The following is a 15557-nucleotide window of genomic DNA, read 5'->3' on the forward strand; positions in this document are numbered from 1 at the left end:
ACAGTCAACAGTTACTGAGAACAACAGCAGCATTGTTGCTAAGCAAATCAGACTCTCCATCGTGCAGGATAAACAGTCACAGAATAGTGGTGTATATACCTCTGAGCACTGAAATCTGGGCAAGTTGAGCAATTTTCTCTTTGGTTGGCTGAAAACACTGGGCCAGGTAAACTGATAATTTAAATATTTTCTTGACTATTTCCTTGAAAATTGTGGATTCTGGATGGGTGGGAGTTGTTGTGGTACCATATGGCCATCTGATGTCTTCACTGAAGTTGTTAACAGCAGTTATTAAAAACATTTTTATATTTTAGCTCCCCCCAAAATACACTGGCGCAATTTGGAGTGAGAAGAAAAGTTTTAGGTGTTTAAATGACTAGAGACTTGAATCAAAAGAAAAGAAACACAGCAATGTTAAATAAAAGTCCCTTGTAAATTTTCCAGCTTTAGAGTTAGAAATTAGGTTGAGATCTGCAACTTTATGCTCTGGGCTAGAGGTGGCTGGAAGGGTCAGATACTCAGGACACACACAGAGAACACTGACATACAGTCCTACTTCAGTCAAGCACCTCTAATCATCGGGAAATGTTAAAATGTTGGAGGGAGAATAGCTAAGCAAGATTATTCATGGAGCTACCGATGTTTTTTTGCAATATTGTTTATAAATCCTGTCATTTTAATGTGCAATTTTATAAATGATTTGATTTTTAGAATACAATAAATTTACCTTTGCCTACCTTTTACTTGATGCATACATCATTATAGCAATTAAGAATATATGAAAAAGTAAGGTGCTGAAGTTTCAGAGAATGTCTATATCCTTATTTAATCAATATAGTTAATGACAACTTTTCCAATAGTTTATCTCTTTCCTATGAGGTTTATCTAGAGGAAATACAACACCCTGTTTCTTTAGCTTCTGACAGAAATGTAACAAAGTTGATAAACTGAGGTAAAGAAAAATATAATGGAGTGCTTCTCTGCCTTCCTATCTTCTTTTTTAATATCATCTTCATCAACTAAAGAGCAATCCCCTTGGGGGCTGGCGTTGTACACCACTAATTCCCAATAACCCTCATGTATCTACAGAACCATATCCACAGAGAGTGTGGGACGCAACCTGTCAGCTTTTCAAAGGTGCGAGATTTTCTAAGAAGAAAACCTAAGCTCCATTTCTTTGATAGCATCCCTGAACATGTTACCATGCATATATGGGTAGGAGTGAACTGTCTTCTTAAGACTATAATAAGCATCTTAGACAGCATTTTTATAGTTGTCTTAAAGAAGACAAAAAAGCCCACCATAAGAGCACAGTCCAGGGAGACAGAGGATCTAAGTTCCTACCTAGATTCTGATTCTTACTGTCCACATGACCTTAAGCAAGGTACCAAGTAAACTTGCCTAACTTCTACATTCTTTGGTTTCCTAATATGAAAAACAGGAATGATAATAGTACCTGTCTCAGAACATAGTTGTGAGAATTAATTTAATGCATATGAAGTACTCAAATTGTGCTTAACACATAATAGATAATAAATAGCACTCATTATTTTAAGTTAAACAAAACTCACTAGTAGAAGTAATTTCAGAAAAATTATCAGAACAAAGGGAAGTGATTTTAGACATAGGCTCAGCCTCTGTCACTTTCTAAGAAACCAATTTTACTTTATATGAAAGTGAAGTGTTCCTATATTTGACCTTAGGTGGCTTACAGGTTTTAGTTCTCATTGTACTAAATGTGTACATAGGCAATTTCAGCAGCCTCACTATTACTGGCATGGAGGAAACCCTGAAACACACTTGTCTGTTAGAATTAGTGATTACATTGTTCTGCTTGTTAACCAGACAGTGTGGGTGCTACAGATATTTAATTCTAGAATTAAAAAAAAAATGCAGATAAAGCTATCTCTGATTCTCCTCAGAGCATCCTCCAAACTGCAGCAACTCTCATACCCAACTGTCATCCCAGGGAGGTTGCTGAGCTGCTCTGTAGATGATTAGCCTAATTAATCTCAAAATGACTGGAAACAATGCATTTTAGCACTTGCCAGCATAAGGAACTGATTAACTGAACAGTATGAACCTCGTGGAGGCTTGAACAAAGAGCACTGTGTTGTTCTCAATTTTCTGATCTCAGCAGAAAGCTCCCTTCCTGGCTGGATAGATCCCTTTAAAATACATGGAACAAGTCTAGGATTTCCAGGTCACTTTCAGACATTAAAAGCTACCCACCATGGGGTTGGGTAGATGGCACAAGGCCCTCAGCTTGATCGCCAGAGCCTATGTGAAAGACCAGGTGAGGTGGTTCACTTGTAATCCCAGAGCTGAGAGACCTTAAGCAGAGAGCTAGGGGTCCCAGTGAGAGAACCTGTCTCAGAAAACAAGGCAGAATGGGCTTGAAGAGGAATAAAAACTGAAGTGTCTTCTGGCCTCCACACCCATGTGTTCACATGTGTATTGCACACCTAGGAACATTTGCCACCCCACATACAAAAATATCTACATACTTCAATCATATGTTCCTCCAATCAGGGCCTTCACCTGGGGAGGCGTCCTTTTGCAACCCAAACTGACAGGGCAAGAGAGTCCAAACCTCTGCCTCCTGCTAACATTCAACATTATTTTTGGCTGCTGAGGTAGGTACAGAGTATGGCAATAAACACACGTATAAAATTCTGTGTCTTAGAATTTTTATTACATTAATTATTATTGTGTTTCTGTGTGTACAACTTGTAGGAGTAGGGACTCTTTTTCCATTATGTGGGTTTGGGAACTGATTTCAGGTTATTAAGCTTGGTGGCAGGGATGTCTACCCAGGTCCAAGATGGTATTTCTTGTAAGCAATAGCCTTAACTTCGGGAGATCTGCTCACTCATTTCTCTTTCCATTCTGGCCCAAGGAATATAGCTATAGAAAGAGCTGTGCTTAGCTGAGCCTTTTTTCTGGTCCTTTACTAGGACTAAAACCTTAGTTTTCGAGATAGACGGCAGAGGTAGAACTGCCTGTTGTAGTCTGCATGTGGAACTGTCTGGCTGGAGGTAGTAGGTTGGAGGCTGGGCCCTGAGGTTATAATCTAGCCTTTCCTCTCATCCAGTAACAAGACAGGCTGATATCTCCCATACCTGCTCCTTCAAGACAAAATAAACCTTCTAAATTGCTTCTCTCAAGTGTTCTGCTGCAATAACTATTATCTTTTATTCAGTTGTTGCTGATATGTCTCAAGGACTTTCTTAAGGAATGCCCCAGGCAGGGTGATATTTAAAATACTGAACAGATAGGCGTGTCAGTGATCAGAATGGATATGGCCTCAGGGCTGGAATGGATCTTACAGGGATCAGGAAGGGAAGCAGACTCGAGATATTTGTTTTGTTTTATTTTGTTTTTTGTTTGTTTGTTTTTAAATCCACAGTGGTATTTTGATCAAGACAGCTCTCTGGGTACAACCCAGGTGAATGTCACTTCTGCCTCTTGCAGTACTTGAGAGCATCTTGAGCAAAGGCAGCTCCATCATATTTTCTCTGATATGACTGCCCCAGGTCTGCCAGGTGGCCTCCTACTCGATCAACTAATCTACTTTCTATTTATTTACTTTACCCTTGGGTTCCAATGTCAAAACTAAGAACAGTGCAAGTCACTCCACGTCGCCCTGCTGCCAGCTCCCTTGTTTGGTTTGTGCTTGGTCAGATAAGTAAAGCATGTCACAAAACATTTTACACCTAAAGCATTTCTTGTTTCTCACCAAGCCATAAGAATACACTGCTTACATGTTTCTCCTTGATCTCTAACAGTAGAGCTGACTTCACTTTTCCTGACACAGTGGGTAAAGAATGGAGAAGACTTCTATCTTGAGGAGAGAAAAAAGCCCCAGGGTTGCACATAGCACTCGCCAGGATGATTTGGGAATAGAGGTGGTGCTGAGAGAGGCCTATCAAGGTATAGGAGGCTGTCGAAGGAGAAGGGGTCCAGCCTAAATCCGAACTACTTTCTTGACAGTTTTCCCGTTGGAAGGTTAAGTTTAAATCTGTCTCTATATTTATTTTTCAGAGGTACCAGAAATGATGATACATTATTTGTTGAAGAAAAAAAAAAAAGACTATGAATTACAAATGGGACAGAATTAAAGAAAGCATTAATCTACTGGTGATCACTGGCCATGCTGGCTCGTCTACTGTGCATCTGATGCTTACTTAGCAACTGGAATGTTCTTCTAAAACACACTTCATGTTGTGGCATCAGATTCAAGTGGCACAAATAATAATAAAGATCTTGGCAAATGATTTCTCAGCAACCCAGTTTCATCAGAAGCACATATTTTTACTCAAAGGTTGCTAAATTGATTTTCTGTAACTGAAATAGGCATATTTTGATAATTTTACTCCTTTAAATTATGACACCAGCATCCAAGCATCTGTTAAGCCATAGCATCTGTTTCATATTTGGGATGCATCCCTACAAATTAGAAGAATGCTTTTTTCTAATGAGCTTTGATTCAATAAGAAATCCTTCTCATGACAAAGAAAATGACAAAGTAGATTCCTCTCTTAAGCAACACTGCACAGTGAAGCATCTCAGAGGTTCGTATGTTACCATCAAAAACGGCTTAATAAAGATAAATGCTATATGGAAAGTTAGTTTGTTTTATATTTTGGTGTTGTTTAATACTTTATAGTTTTATACATGTGTGTACACAGAGAGAAATTATATAACTAGAAAAAGCAGATGGCCCATACATTCATGTTATTAAAAAAAAGAGCCATTTCAGATAAGTTGTTTTGACAATCTAGAGCCTGGAAACTCCATGACCTCACGGTCTGTCTCTCTGCTTGCTGAGATCCATTTGCAAGGTCACCTCCAGAGGTGCTCTCTTTCTTGGCCACATTTGAAGGGGACCTTAACTAACCCCCTCTCACAACCAGTCCCTGCTGTCTTCTGAGTTTTCCTCAGGGTTTCTTCACAGTCCTCTCTTTGGGTCTGGATTTGTTTTACATAAGAACCATGTCAAGCTTGGCATCCGATACAATGGGTTAGTTTGTTCTAGTCTTTGTATCAGATACTGTTTCCGGGCTTTGTATTCCTAATTTGTACCGGGCTTGGCTTTTTTAAAAGCCTAATTTAAAGGTACCAACTTAAAGATTTTAAACTCTAAGATTTTTATGATAAAAAACGACAGATGATCTCATTAAGCTCAGTAAATGAACAAGAATTTATAAAAGAACCAGGCCACTCACAAAAGAACTCAGAGGGAGCTCTGGAAGGAAAGAGAGAAAAGAAAACGTTTAGTAGCAGAGTTTCTCATCATCCCTTCATCATCCAATTGAGAGGATCCTGGTGTTGATGAAATCCTTCCACATGTTCCCTTTAGGCAGAGTGGTTTGCAGTATGATAAAAAGGCTACAATTTATGGCAACTTCTGCATAGGTTTTCCTTTGCCAGTACAATAATAGTAGCATGTCATGTCAAATGTGTGAGGATACTCTAAAGCCAGATATTAGAATATGTCATCTGAATGTTTCATGCACACACACAAATCACTCTGACTAAAAGTGGTGCATTTTAGAGATTTAGAAGTCGTTTAAGAAAATCAAAGAAAGAAAAAGTAACAAGCTATTTTTGGAACTCAGGCTGGACTTAATCCTACTTACTAATCTTAAACTTACTAACCCAAGAGAGACAAAACTGGTCTTATTAAAAATATTTCCTGTGAAACCATTTTTGTGATATCCCTGGGTAATCTTTTTCAGTGCTTAATGACTTTTACTAGCAAACCTCCTTATTGTAAGGTGAAAGGTAGTCTTTACTATTAGAAACTAGATCCGGCATATTTATGGTCATGGGTGAGACAGCACGGTTTAAAAAACACTATCGTCATTAGTTTGTCATTTCCACACCTGCAGACCTTAACTTCTTATGACTTACCTCTGCCAGTTGAAAGAGTGCAGAATTCCCACAGCGTTTCACGGGCTCAGCACCACCCAACTGTGAAGTGCTTGAAGAGATCTACAAAGAAAATGATTCACATAAAAAGTATTAATCTTAATGCCAGAATCTTAGCTTTCTACCTACATACTTAGGAATTTTATTTTCTTTTTTTCATTTATTATGTATAAGTGTTCTGCCCGCATTGCCTGAATGCCAGAAGAGGGCACCAGATCTCATTACAGATGGTTGTGAGCCACCATGTGGTTGCTGGGAATTGAACTCAGGACCTATGGAAGAGCAGCCAGTGCTCTTAACCTCTGAGCCATCTCTCCAGCCTCTTAAGAATTTCCTTAAGTTTGTAGGGCTAACACTACTTCCAACTCCTAACTGCTTTAACTAGATCATTTTGAGAAGCTTTTGAGCTGCTCAAATATAGGTGCCACTTTGATGGCCATATAATGACAAGAGTATTATCCTTCATATTCCCAATTCTAAATTTAACATTAGCATGATATGCATATTGATTTCTACTTAAGAACTAACTCATCAATTAGCTGAGTGGAAAGATACATAGAATTATTTTGCATTTACCGACCAATTAATTTTAAAGGACATATTTGGGTTCTCTCTGGAAAGAACTCCTTATGTGGTAGGTAACATGACAGGAGCTAGAGGAAGGCAAACATTTTATATAAAATACTGACTGCCTTTGTGAGACTATGCATAAACTACACTCAAAGACTAATGGACTTCACACCTACAGGGTACAGTTAGGAATCTGCCTGTACTATGTGGGTTGCATCAGCATACATGGCATTAGACTGACTATATACTTTTTTGCAAATTTGGCTAAGTAGTGTCTGAGCAATATTATGAATGAACAACACTACTCTTATTTTCATATAAAACTTCATTTTCAAATTTTAGCCTCATTAAGAGTTGAAAAAGAGATCTACTCAGGACCTGAACACAGCATTCTTCCCCTGGGGAAGTCACCATGGGAGCAGGTAGCTATGGCCTAAGCATCCTTCATTTCTATGATTCTGAGTTCTTAGTCTATATACAGTTCCTCAGTTTGGTTTAGGAGGCAATCCAGCCCAGTAACTTACAGTGACCCCACAGGCGATTCTAAGGTGTGTCAACTCAGGGGTAAATTGTGTGATGGGTGCTCACTGGGAGAGGAAATTCTCTCTAGAATACCCATGGAATAAAAGCCCTTCGTAGAAACACTTATTTAATATGCTGGCTATTTTTTTTTTTTTTAAAGTCTAGCTAAAGGAAGTTAGGAGGACTTTTTTTCTTCCTAGATGCTACAGTTTTAGTAAACTCACTGCAATCACATGCTATTCTATTGAAGATAACGTAAGGATCCCACTCTTTCTTGAGTTTGGAATATTTTCCACTAGGCAAGTTTTCACTGATGTCTATCACTTAACTATTTCTAGACAAGCTGAATTTAATTGTCCTATCATTAGACTAAGAAAAAGCAAACATACTATTATCAGGGACTTTTAGTGACTTAAGGAATGAAACACTGAATGTAAATGTCAGTCCCTTGAACCAAGGTTATATAATGTAGGAGTCAAGGCTTCTGAGCCAGCCAGACATGCCTTCATTATTTTCTGCTATGTAGATTTAAGTAAATAATCAGGACTCTGAGCCTCATTTATTTTACCTTTAAAATACAAGAAAGCTTGCCCAGTATTATACTGCAGAGATGAGATTTCATACTGGGGACCAGCAGGGTTCCGAGGCCAATAGATCATCACATAGATGGCACAACAATCAACACTTAGGTTTTTCATCATCACTGATAAATATAAAAACTTTTAGTGCCATTCCAAAAACTGGTTACTCAATGAAACTGAACAGTTTAGAGATGAAATGTCTGAGGATACAATTTATTAAATTTCATAATTTGTAGACTACCAACTTTGCTGCATGAGCAAGAACTACCAAGACACAGCATGCTGGGCTGGGCTGGGCTGCACTACCCAGGCCCATCTCGGTACTTCTTCCATCAGCTCCCTCTGCTGTTCTTTTTATTCCACAGTTTCTGTCACTTGACTGTACTTCATCTCTACTGCATCTGTTGCCTCGTGCAGTACAGGTCACATCAAGAGACTCCCTGCCCTCTGCCAATGAACTACGAAGTAATAGACTTGAGGTGGTTTCTTACACATTAGGACAGCTTCCTTTTTTTAAAGAAAAAAAATCTCTCAGATGTTCACCTATTCACAGCTACAAGACAATATTTAAAATATTCAAGGTAGCTAAAAAGCCTGATTTCTAAAAATGCATGTGTATGAGAGGTTCATGTTTCCAAATTCTGACAAAATTTCATGGAATGATTTACTATGCTCCCTGAGCAGGTCTTTTAAAATACTTGAGTATTCTTTGGGTTGGAGAAGCGTGGGGAAGGGTGGGCATTTTTTCAGAGGTTGGGAGAAGGCTGGACATATGATAATTTAGATGGCTCAGCCTTTGTCTAGATTTCTCTACCACACTGACATGCTGATCTCTCTGTTGGCCAACTCCTCTCTGGGCTTCGATTCCTGGAGACTGGCCTCTAAGGCCATTCCTTGCTAATCTCTGCTGGCTTCTTTCTACAGTGATCCTATAAATATTAGTTTTTCTTGGAGTTTTCTTCTAGGGACCACTTCCCTTTTTATGTTACATATTTTCTTTTGTAATTTTATCTGTGATGATGGCTTTGACTTCAAGAATAAGTCATATATTGTTAATCTGTCATTTTGTTACTGTACACTCCTGCTAAAAATTTTCAATGTAAGGGACATGTTTCCCTTTAAGTAAGAACAATATCATCAATGTCTGTTTTCCAATGACTAGCCTAAATGCTGCTTCCGACCCATCAGTGTGTGATTGCTACACCGGTAGGTGGAGAGTATTGTATACTATGCTCATGGTTGTGAATTTTATTTTCCTCAGTCTGTATGGTGTTTGCCAATCTGTTAACTCTGTTGTTTTGACTATTATATAATTCAGATAAACAGTATCCAGTCATAAAGGTTAGTAAGAGGAGGTAATAGTAAGTAGGTGAGATAGTATCTGGGATATAGAAAAATATGCTAAGAAAAATTATCACTCTGGATGTTAAAGTTCTCATTTTATGTTTCCTTGAGGTGCATGAGTATACAAGGGAAATAGTTGGTAAGATGAGAGTCAAATTAGGAGATAGTGAAATATTTTGTAATTATAAGGCATTATAGACACTAGTCTTGAAGAAAATGAATGATAACTATTGCACAAATAAATTTAAAAAATAGATGAGAATAGCTGGTATTGCTTACTTTAAAAGAAATATTAATGCCTCCCAAAAAAACACATAGCATGTCCTGTGGTTAGTTGTGAAGTATTCAGTGTTTTTATGGAATGCAATAGTAAGTAAAGTATATGGTGTTTTTTTTGGAATGCAATAGTAAGTAACATATTAAGTATCCTATCATGAAAATGAATGCTCTAAATTTGTACCTATTGCTTAGATCCTATTGTGACAATATCTTAGATTTGGTATGATTATGATTCTACTTATACTGGCAGGGTAAATATCTTCTAAGGAAAGACCTAATGTCCAAATCTATTTGTCTAAATCATATAGATTAGCTGTGTCTTTTTAGTAAGTATGCTATTTTTCAATGCAAAGATACTAGATTTAAGAGCCAGTCACACATCAGACAGAGAGTGTGTGCATTGTCCATGGCTTTTAGACCTATTAAATAATAGAAAACAATAGCTCCTTTCTGGCATTATATTCAGGCATTGGTCTTCAAGACCTAGATCTAAAGTGAGTGATGTGGCACTTTACCTTTGAACAACAACAATGCAGACAGGGAACTCATTTTGACCAACTGAGTACATGAGAGCTAAGAATCACAGAGTGATAGCACACTGGATGGGTTAAGCTGAACCTAGATGAAATATGAATATCAAAATGGAAGAGGAGGCTGCCTGACATGGGGGCAGGCAATCTTTACACTGTAATTCTTTCTAGATCTTATAAAGCAGGGATATTATTTTTCTTCTTTAATATAAACATTCACAAGGAACCTATTAAAAAAGAAGTGCTTCACTGAAGGTTAATTTCAACAGGCTTTAAGATGGTCAGACTTGGTTAAAAAAAGGGGGCGGGGAAAGAGTCTTCCTTAGCTTTCAATGCAGAAACCCAGGACTTGCTAAAAAAAAAAGAAAAACAAAAACCATTTTTCAACCTAAGAAAATGGCCAGAGTCTTTAACAAGTGTGTTTTCTTTGATAATTTCACTTCACAATAAATAACCCATTTCTAAGAGAACATATAGCCAAATGCCTCTGAAGAGCTTATAAATGAAATTAGCAGGAATGCTTTCTAGGAATATTTTATGTGTCTATCTTATAAATATTCCAAAACCAAACACTTTTACAGAGTTAAATGTTTCCTAAATACATAAACACTGACTCCCTTCATAAGTAGGTAATGATAGGACCAAGAACCCCTCAGAAAATAGATGAGGGTAGAAATGGTAATTTTCAATCAAACACTTATGCCCTTCCTGTTTCTTCCTTCCTTTCCTTCATGAGAACAATGGAACGAGAAAGTTCACCAGCAATAGCAATAATACATTGCAAGTCAGCAGCAACTGGAGAACAGTAGTCTTAAGGTGTGATTCCTGAAAAAGAATCTTGCTGCAGATGGAAGTTCTCAGTCTGTGTCAATCAGAAGTCCTAGCAGTAGAGCCTAGGAATCTTTCTGTGTTTGAACAAGCCTTATGGGAGACACAGACTTATTTTAAAGTGTGAAAACCTTTGCTATGGACTAATTAGGACAATAAAAGATGATGTTATTTTGTGAAATAATAATAAAAATAAGGGGATATATAATCACAGTGATTACAGACTACTCTATTTCTACTACAATATATATGTTCATCATAGATTTCAGCAGACAACTTTCATTAGTTCATTTATTTAACTCTTGTTTAGCCTTATATAAGCGGGCCTACAATTGGGCTGACAGTATGGTCAGATGGTAAAAACTAGATTGAAACTTAGTGTTCTGATCCATCACAAGGAGAAGGACTAGACAAGTTATGAATCTCTAGATAAGCACAGACTTCTCTTATGGAAAGCAGATGTAGCGCATACTGTTAAATAACCCCAAGTGCCACACTTTAATTTGCTCAGAAATTAAAATGGCTTATATTACCATCTTATGCAAAATATAAGAAGTCCCCTAGGGCTTGAAGAGGGAGGAAGACTGAATCAGATTTTTGGGTATAGCAGAAGTTGTGTTTGTTCACATTATCCCGGCTGGTTTATCCATCATGCATGACTTTTGCTACAATCCCCTGAAACAGCTCCTGCTAAATTTTCAAATTAACAATCCTAAGCTTCCTCAAATCCCAGAGATGCTTTGCGTCAACCAAAAGACTTTAGGGACGAATGCTGCTACGCAGCAGTGTGACCTCTAGGGATGCTTCCCTGAAGACTGTCTAGTAACTTTTTTGTCCCTATTGGGGGGTGGGGCGGGGAAGCAGTACAACTGAGAGGCAGCGACCAAATCCGGTCATTTGATGGGGGAGTGCACTCAGCACAAATTACTTCCTTTAGGAGAGTCACTGATCTCATTCTTCAGAATCACAGGACGCAGCCCTTATACCATCAATTTGGTCCTTCAGCACTGACCCAGGTCTTCAGTGGCTGCTAAATCTGATGATGGTATCTTTTAAGTACCATTTAATCATGCTGTTAGGTACACACACATTTGGTCAAGATATTCTACACTGACATTTCATATTAAATTGGTAATTAATATACAAATATCAGGTATATCAAAGATGAGTCACCATACCCTTCGAATTCATGTTACAGGGTGCAGACTTTAATCTGGCAGAATATATATTATATCTTGTATGAAATGCTTCAAAAAAACTGATGGGAATGGCTTAGATATCAACACTAAAAATAAATTCACTCAACAAACCAGCATTCTTTTTAACTTTTGAAAAATATTTAGCAGCAATAAATGGGTATCAATAACTGGAAAAGAATGAGGAAATAATATTAAACAAAACTATTTCCCCCAGACAATGAAAACAACAGTCTGCTTATCAGAATGGAAAATTATAATGAAATATTAATGTGCTCAGACTCGTCAAGCAAATTGTTCTTCATGAAATAATATTTTGCATTGCTATTAGTTTTATATACTAATCATCAGCAACTAAAGTAACTACTCTAGCAGAGTCGCCTGACATAAGCAGAGCAGCTGGTGCTATGAGTCTCAGAAGTGTCCCAAGAAGCATTTTTTTTCCCTGAGTGTAAGAGTCGAAAGTAATTTTTTTCTCATTTTCAAAGTGAAACGCTAGGTTTTCCCTTGCCAAAAGGATATCATTTTACATTTCTTATACGCAGCACTCCATACTCAAATGAATCGGTGATTCAATGCATCAATATTAAACAGAACAGTCTTGCCTGTCATTTCCTCTCGATTCTATAAGACATTACTTAAATTCTGATATGCAGTTTTCTTGGAATGAAAAGCACAAGGACCTAAAGCAGGCAGGATGTTTTTTTCATGATCTGTGTCCATCTCACTATTTGTCACAGAGCTCCTTAGGGTTGAACACAGGGTTGAGGTAAACCAGTCACAACAACCAGGAAATACTGTTTGGTGCGTGCTATCTGGATGACAAGCCGACAAAATTGGAGATCCTGCAAAAACTGACCTGAGCCGAGGCAAGGATTAGACTCTGATAAAATACTGGCTGCAGCTACATCTGGTGGAAAGCTACATAGTGACAACTTAACAGGTAATACTCAACACTATATTTGCTTTTAGAAAGTTACTCATCAATTATAGCATCTAATTTACTACTGGAAACACAACTGGAATCCTGTAGCATTCATGTTGACAGCAGGTTGTTTTGTTGTTGCTGCTTTTTTGGTAGTTTTTTTTTTTTTTAAAGATTAAAGTAAATTAAGAAGGTAAAATGAAATAAATGAATCACTAGTGAATGCTTGCTCTGAATGTACTCTAAAGCGCAACATAAATTATTAGGGTTCCTTTTTAGCATTTCTTAAGATGAAAATGATTTCTGAACCTAACTGGCATGAAGAAACGAAGGCTTTACCTCTGCAAACTGAAACAAAGCTGATGCTTGACACTGTTTTGAAGGACCATCAGGTTGGGATGTCCTTGAAGATATCTAAAAGGAAACAAGACATGTTTAATGTTTAATGAGTGTTACTACATCACACTACTAGCCTCTGCCATGTATTTCCATGTGGATTCAGAAGGGAGTCGCCATTCTAAATCCCTCTGGAAAGATCAGTACCAAATGATAAAGGAAGACGGCGGTTGTAAAGAACAAAGAGAGTCTGGCTCACTTCAAAAGATGAACCTTGTAAGACTACCCGGTATATATCAAGCAGCAGCATTAAACAGAATCAGATGAATTTCTTTATGAAATTTTTAAAAACATAGAACTAAAGCCAGGTGTGGTGGTACATGCCTTTAATCGCAGCACTAAGGAGACAGTGGCAAGAGGATCTCTAAGTTCGAGGCCAGCCTGGTCTACAGAGTGAGTTCCAGAACAGCAAGGGCTACAACAGAAAAACGGGCTTGAAACCCACTTCCCCGCAAAAAAAGTAGGAAATCACAGTATTAAAAGCGGGAAGCTGTACGTAGATACAGCCATACTCTTCCCTACACTCTCCAAACTGCTTTTTGTGTACAGGCATCTCTCAAACAGTCTGGAAGAAGTACATGGAAGTGGGGTCTGGGTATCCGGGTTTTGATCTCATCTCTACTTAGCAGGTATATGACCTCAGTTAAACTTCTCAAGACTTGTTTTTTCCAACTGTACATTAACGATGGTGATAGTGAGTATTTTATAGAATTATGATGATAATATGAATATAATATGAAACAAATAAATATAAAAATGTATTGTCTGGCATAGATGGGGGCACAACTGTTCCTATAGGAAAGCATTTCTTTCTGTGTGTATGGACATGCATTGTACACATGAATGTATGGGCAAAGGTTGACACTGGTTGTCTTCCTCAATCACTCTCCTCCACGTTATTTTTTAAAATGTCTACAGCTGAACCTGAAACTCCCCGTTTCATGGAGACTGGCTGGTTGGAAAACCCATGGATTTTCCTGTCCATGTCTCCCGACTGTTGAGGAGTACTCATGCTTAGTTCTCACGCTTATGCAGCAGGCTGAGCCACTCCCACCACACCCCGTTTCCTTCTGTTGTGACACCTGTAGTCTCTCATCACACAAAACATATACACACGTCAGTGTCTAACAGTGCATAGACAATTCTGCAATACCATATGTTGTTTTGTTTTCACTGAGTAACAGCAATACCCTCAAACTGAGGGCCAGAATAAAATCCTTCCAAGAATTTTTAAAGAGTAATTCCGTTATTAATGTTTGTTTCTGAGTGGACAAAGTTCAGTTACATAGCAGGATGAAAGTGAGCAGGAGCTTTGGGTATTATCATTTCAGCCCACTTGTATACCCCAAAGAGAACATAGTAGACTGTGTTCAATCACCACAGAGTACATTACTTACTAATGTACCCTGATCCCAATTCTACAACCATAAAGTGACTTTTAGAAAAGTTAGAAAACATTGTGGTCATATGACAGCACAGAATCAAAGGTGATATCAGGGAAGAAACAAAATTAATATAAAGGTTGCCTGATCATCGATACTATTTACTACTGAAGCCACTAGGAAGAATGTAAAGCTACCACATCTTTTGAATTAGATAAGCTATTTAAAAATAAATATCAGCTAGACAGAAACAAACCATCGTAAAAGGAAAAAATTGAACTAAGGGATCTGAAGACATTCCAGGCTGAAACTGAGTAACTTTCTTTGGTTTAGCCACCAATTCTCTCAGTCCCAGGTAACACGCTGTGCAAGTGTGATAAACTACAAACACAAAGCTGCAAGGATTTACCTCAGGTCTTGGGAATTATGAAGCTAGTAGGATTTACTTCCAATAATACTTCTCATTCCCACTAGCCATCCATAAAAGTTAAGAAAAAAATGAACAATTCATATAAAAGGCAAACCTAACCCATAATATATTTCTTCAGGAATTAAATCAGATAGTAAACCAAACAGAACCACTATTAAAATCCATTTGTCCTTTTTTGAAAAGCATTTAGTGAGTTCTAAACAAAAGGATACGCTTATAAATAAATGATGACATAAAGTGTTTCAGTTGGTGACACAAATAGGGTCTCCTAAGAAATATCAAGACCTTTCATATAAAAGCAATACTGTCACAGATCTCTTTGGAAACTCATATATGCTATAGAGGCCTCAACATGTATACACTGTGATATGTACAAAGTTTCAAATAAAAATATAGAGTTCATTCTGTCATTAGGGCTTCAAGGATCACTCACTAAGCATATCTGCTTGAAGTCTCAATTAACATATCTCTAACTGCTGAAAAGGGACCACAGCATGAATTCTCCATTATATTTAGTCCTTGAAGAAATCAACATTCAAATGAACCCAAACTCATTCCAGCCCTCAAAGACAGAAAGAGACAGATATATACCATGAACAAATATATAACATTCTGGTAATATAAGCAAAGCAGCTAGGAA

The 15557-nt window shown here is 37.7% G+C and overlaps 1 protein-coding gene across 17 annotated transcripts in view; it reads right to left on the reverse strand.

Moving 5' to 3' along the window:
* The window catches only part of Bbx (BBX high mobility group box domain containing), a 243376-nt gene that overhangs the window by 37629 nt on the left and 190190 nt on the right, over positions 1-15557 (reverse strand). For all 17 annotated transcript variants that reach the window (XM_076548971.1, XM_016008269.3, XM_076548968.1 and 14 more), the window contains 2 exons: positions 13049-13123; positions 5917-5997 (listed from right to left, as the gene is read on the reverse strand). In XM_076548971.1, the coding sequence (XP_076405086.1) occupies positions 5917-5997; positions 13049-13123 (156 nt within the window). The remainder of the gene's footprint in view (positions 1-5916; positions 5998-13048; positions 13124-15557) is intronic.

The sequence above is a fragment of the Peromyscus maniculatus genome, chromosome 12 (genome assembly GCF_049852395.1).
Source record: "Peromyscus maniculatus bairdii isolate BWxNUB_F1_BW_parent chromosome 12, HU_Pman_BW_mat_3.1, whole genome shotgun sequence".
In the NCBI taxonomy this organism is placed as follows: Eukaryota; Metazoa; Chordata; class Mammalia; order Rodentia; family Cricetidae; genus Peromyscus; species Peromyscus maniculatus.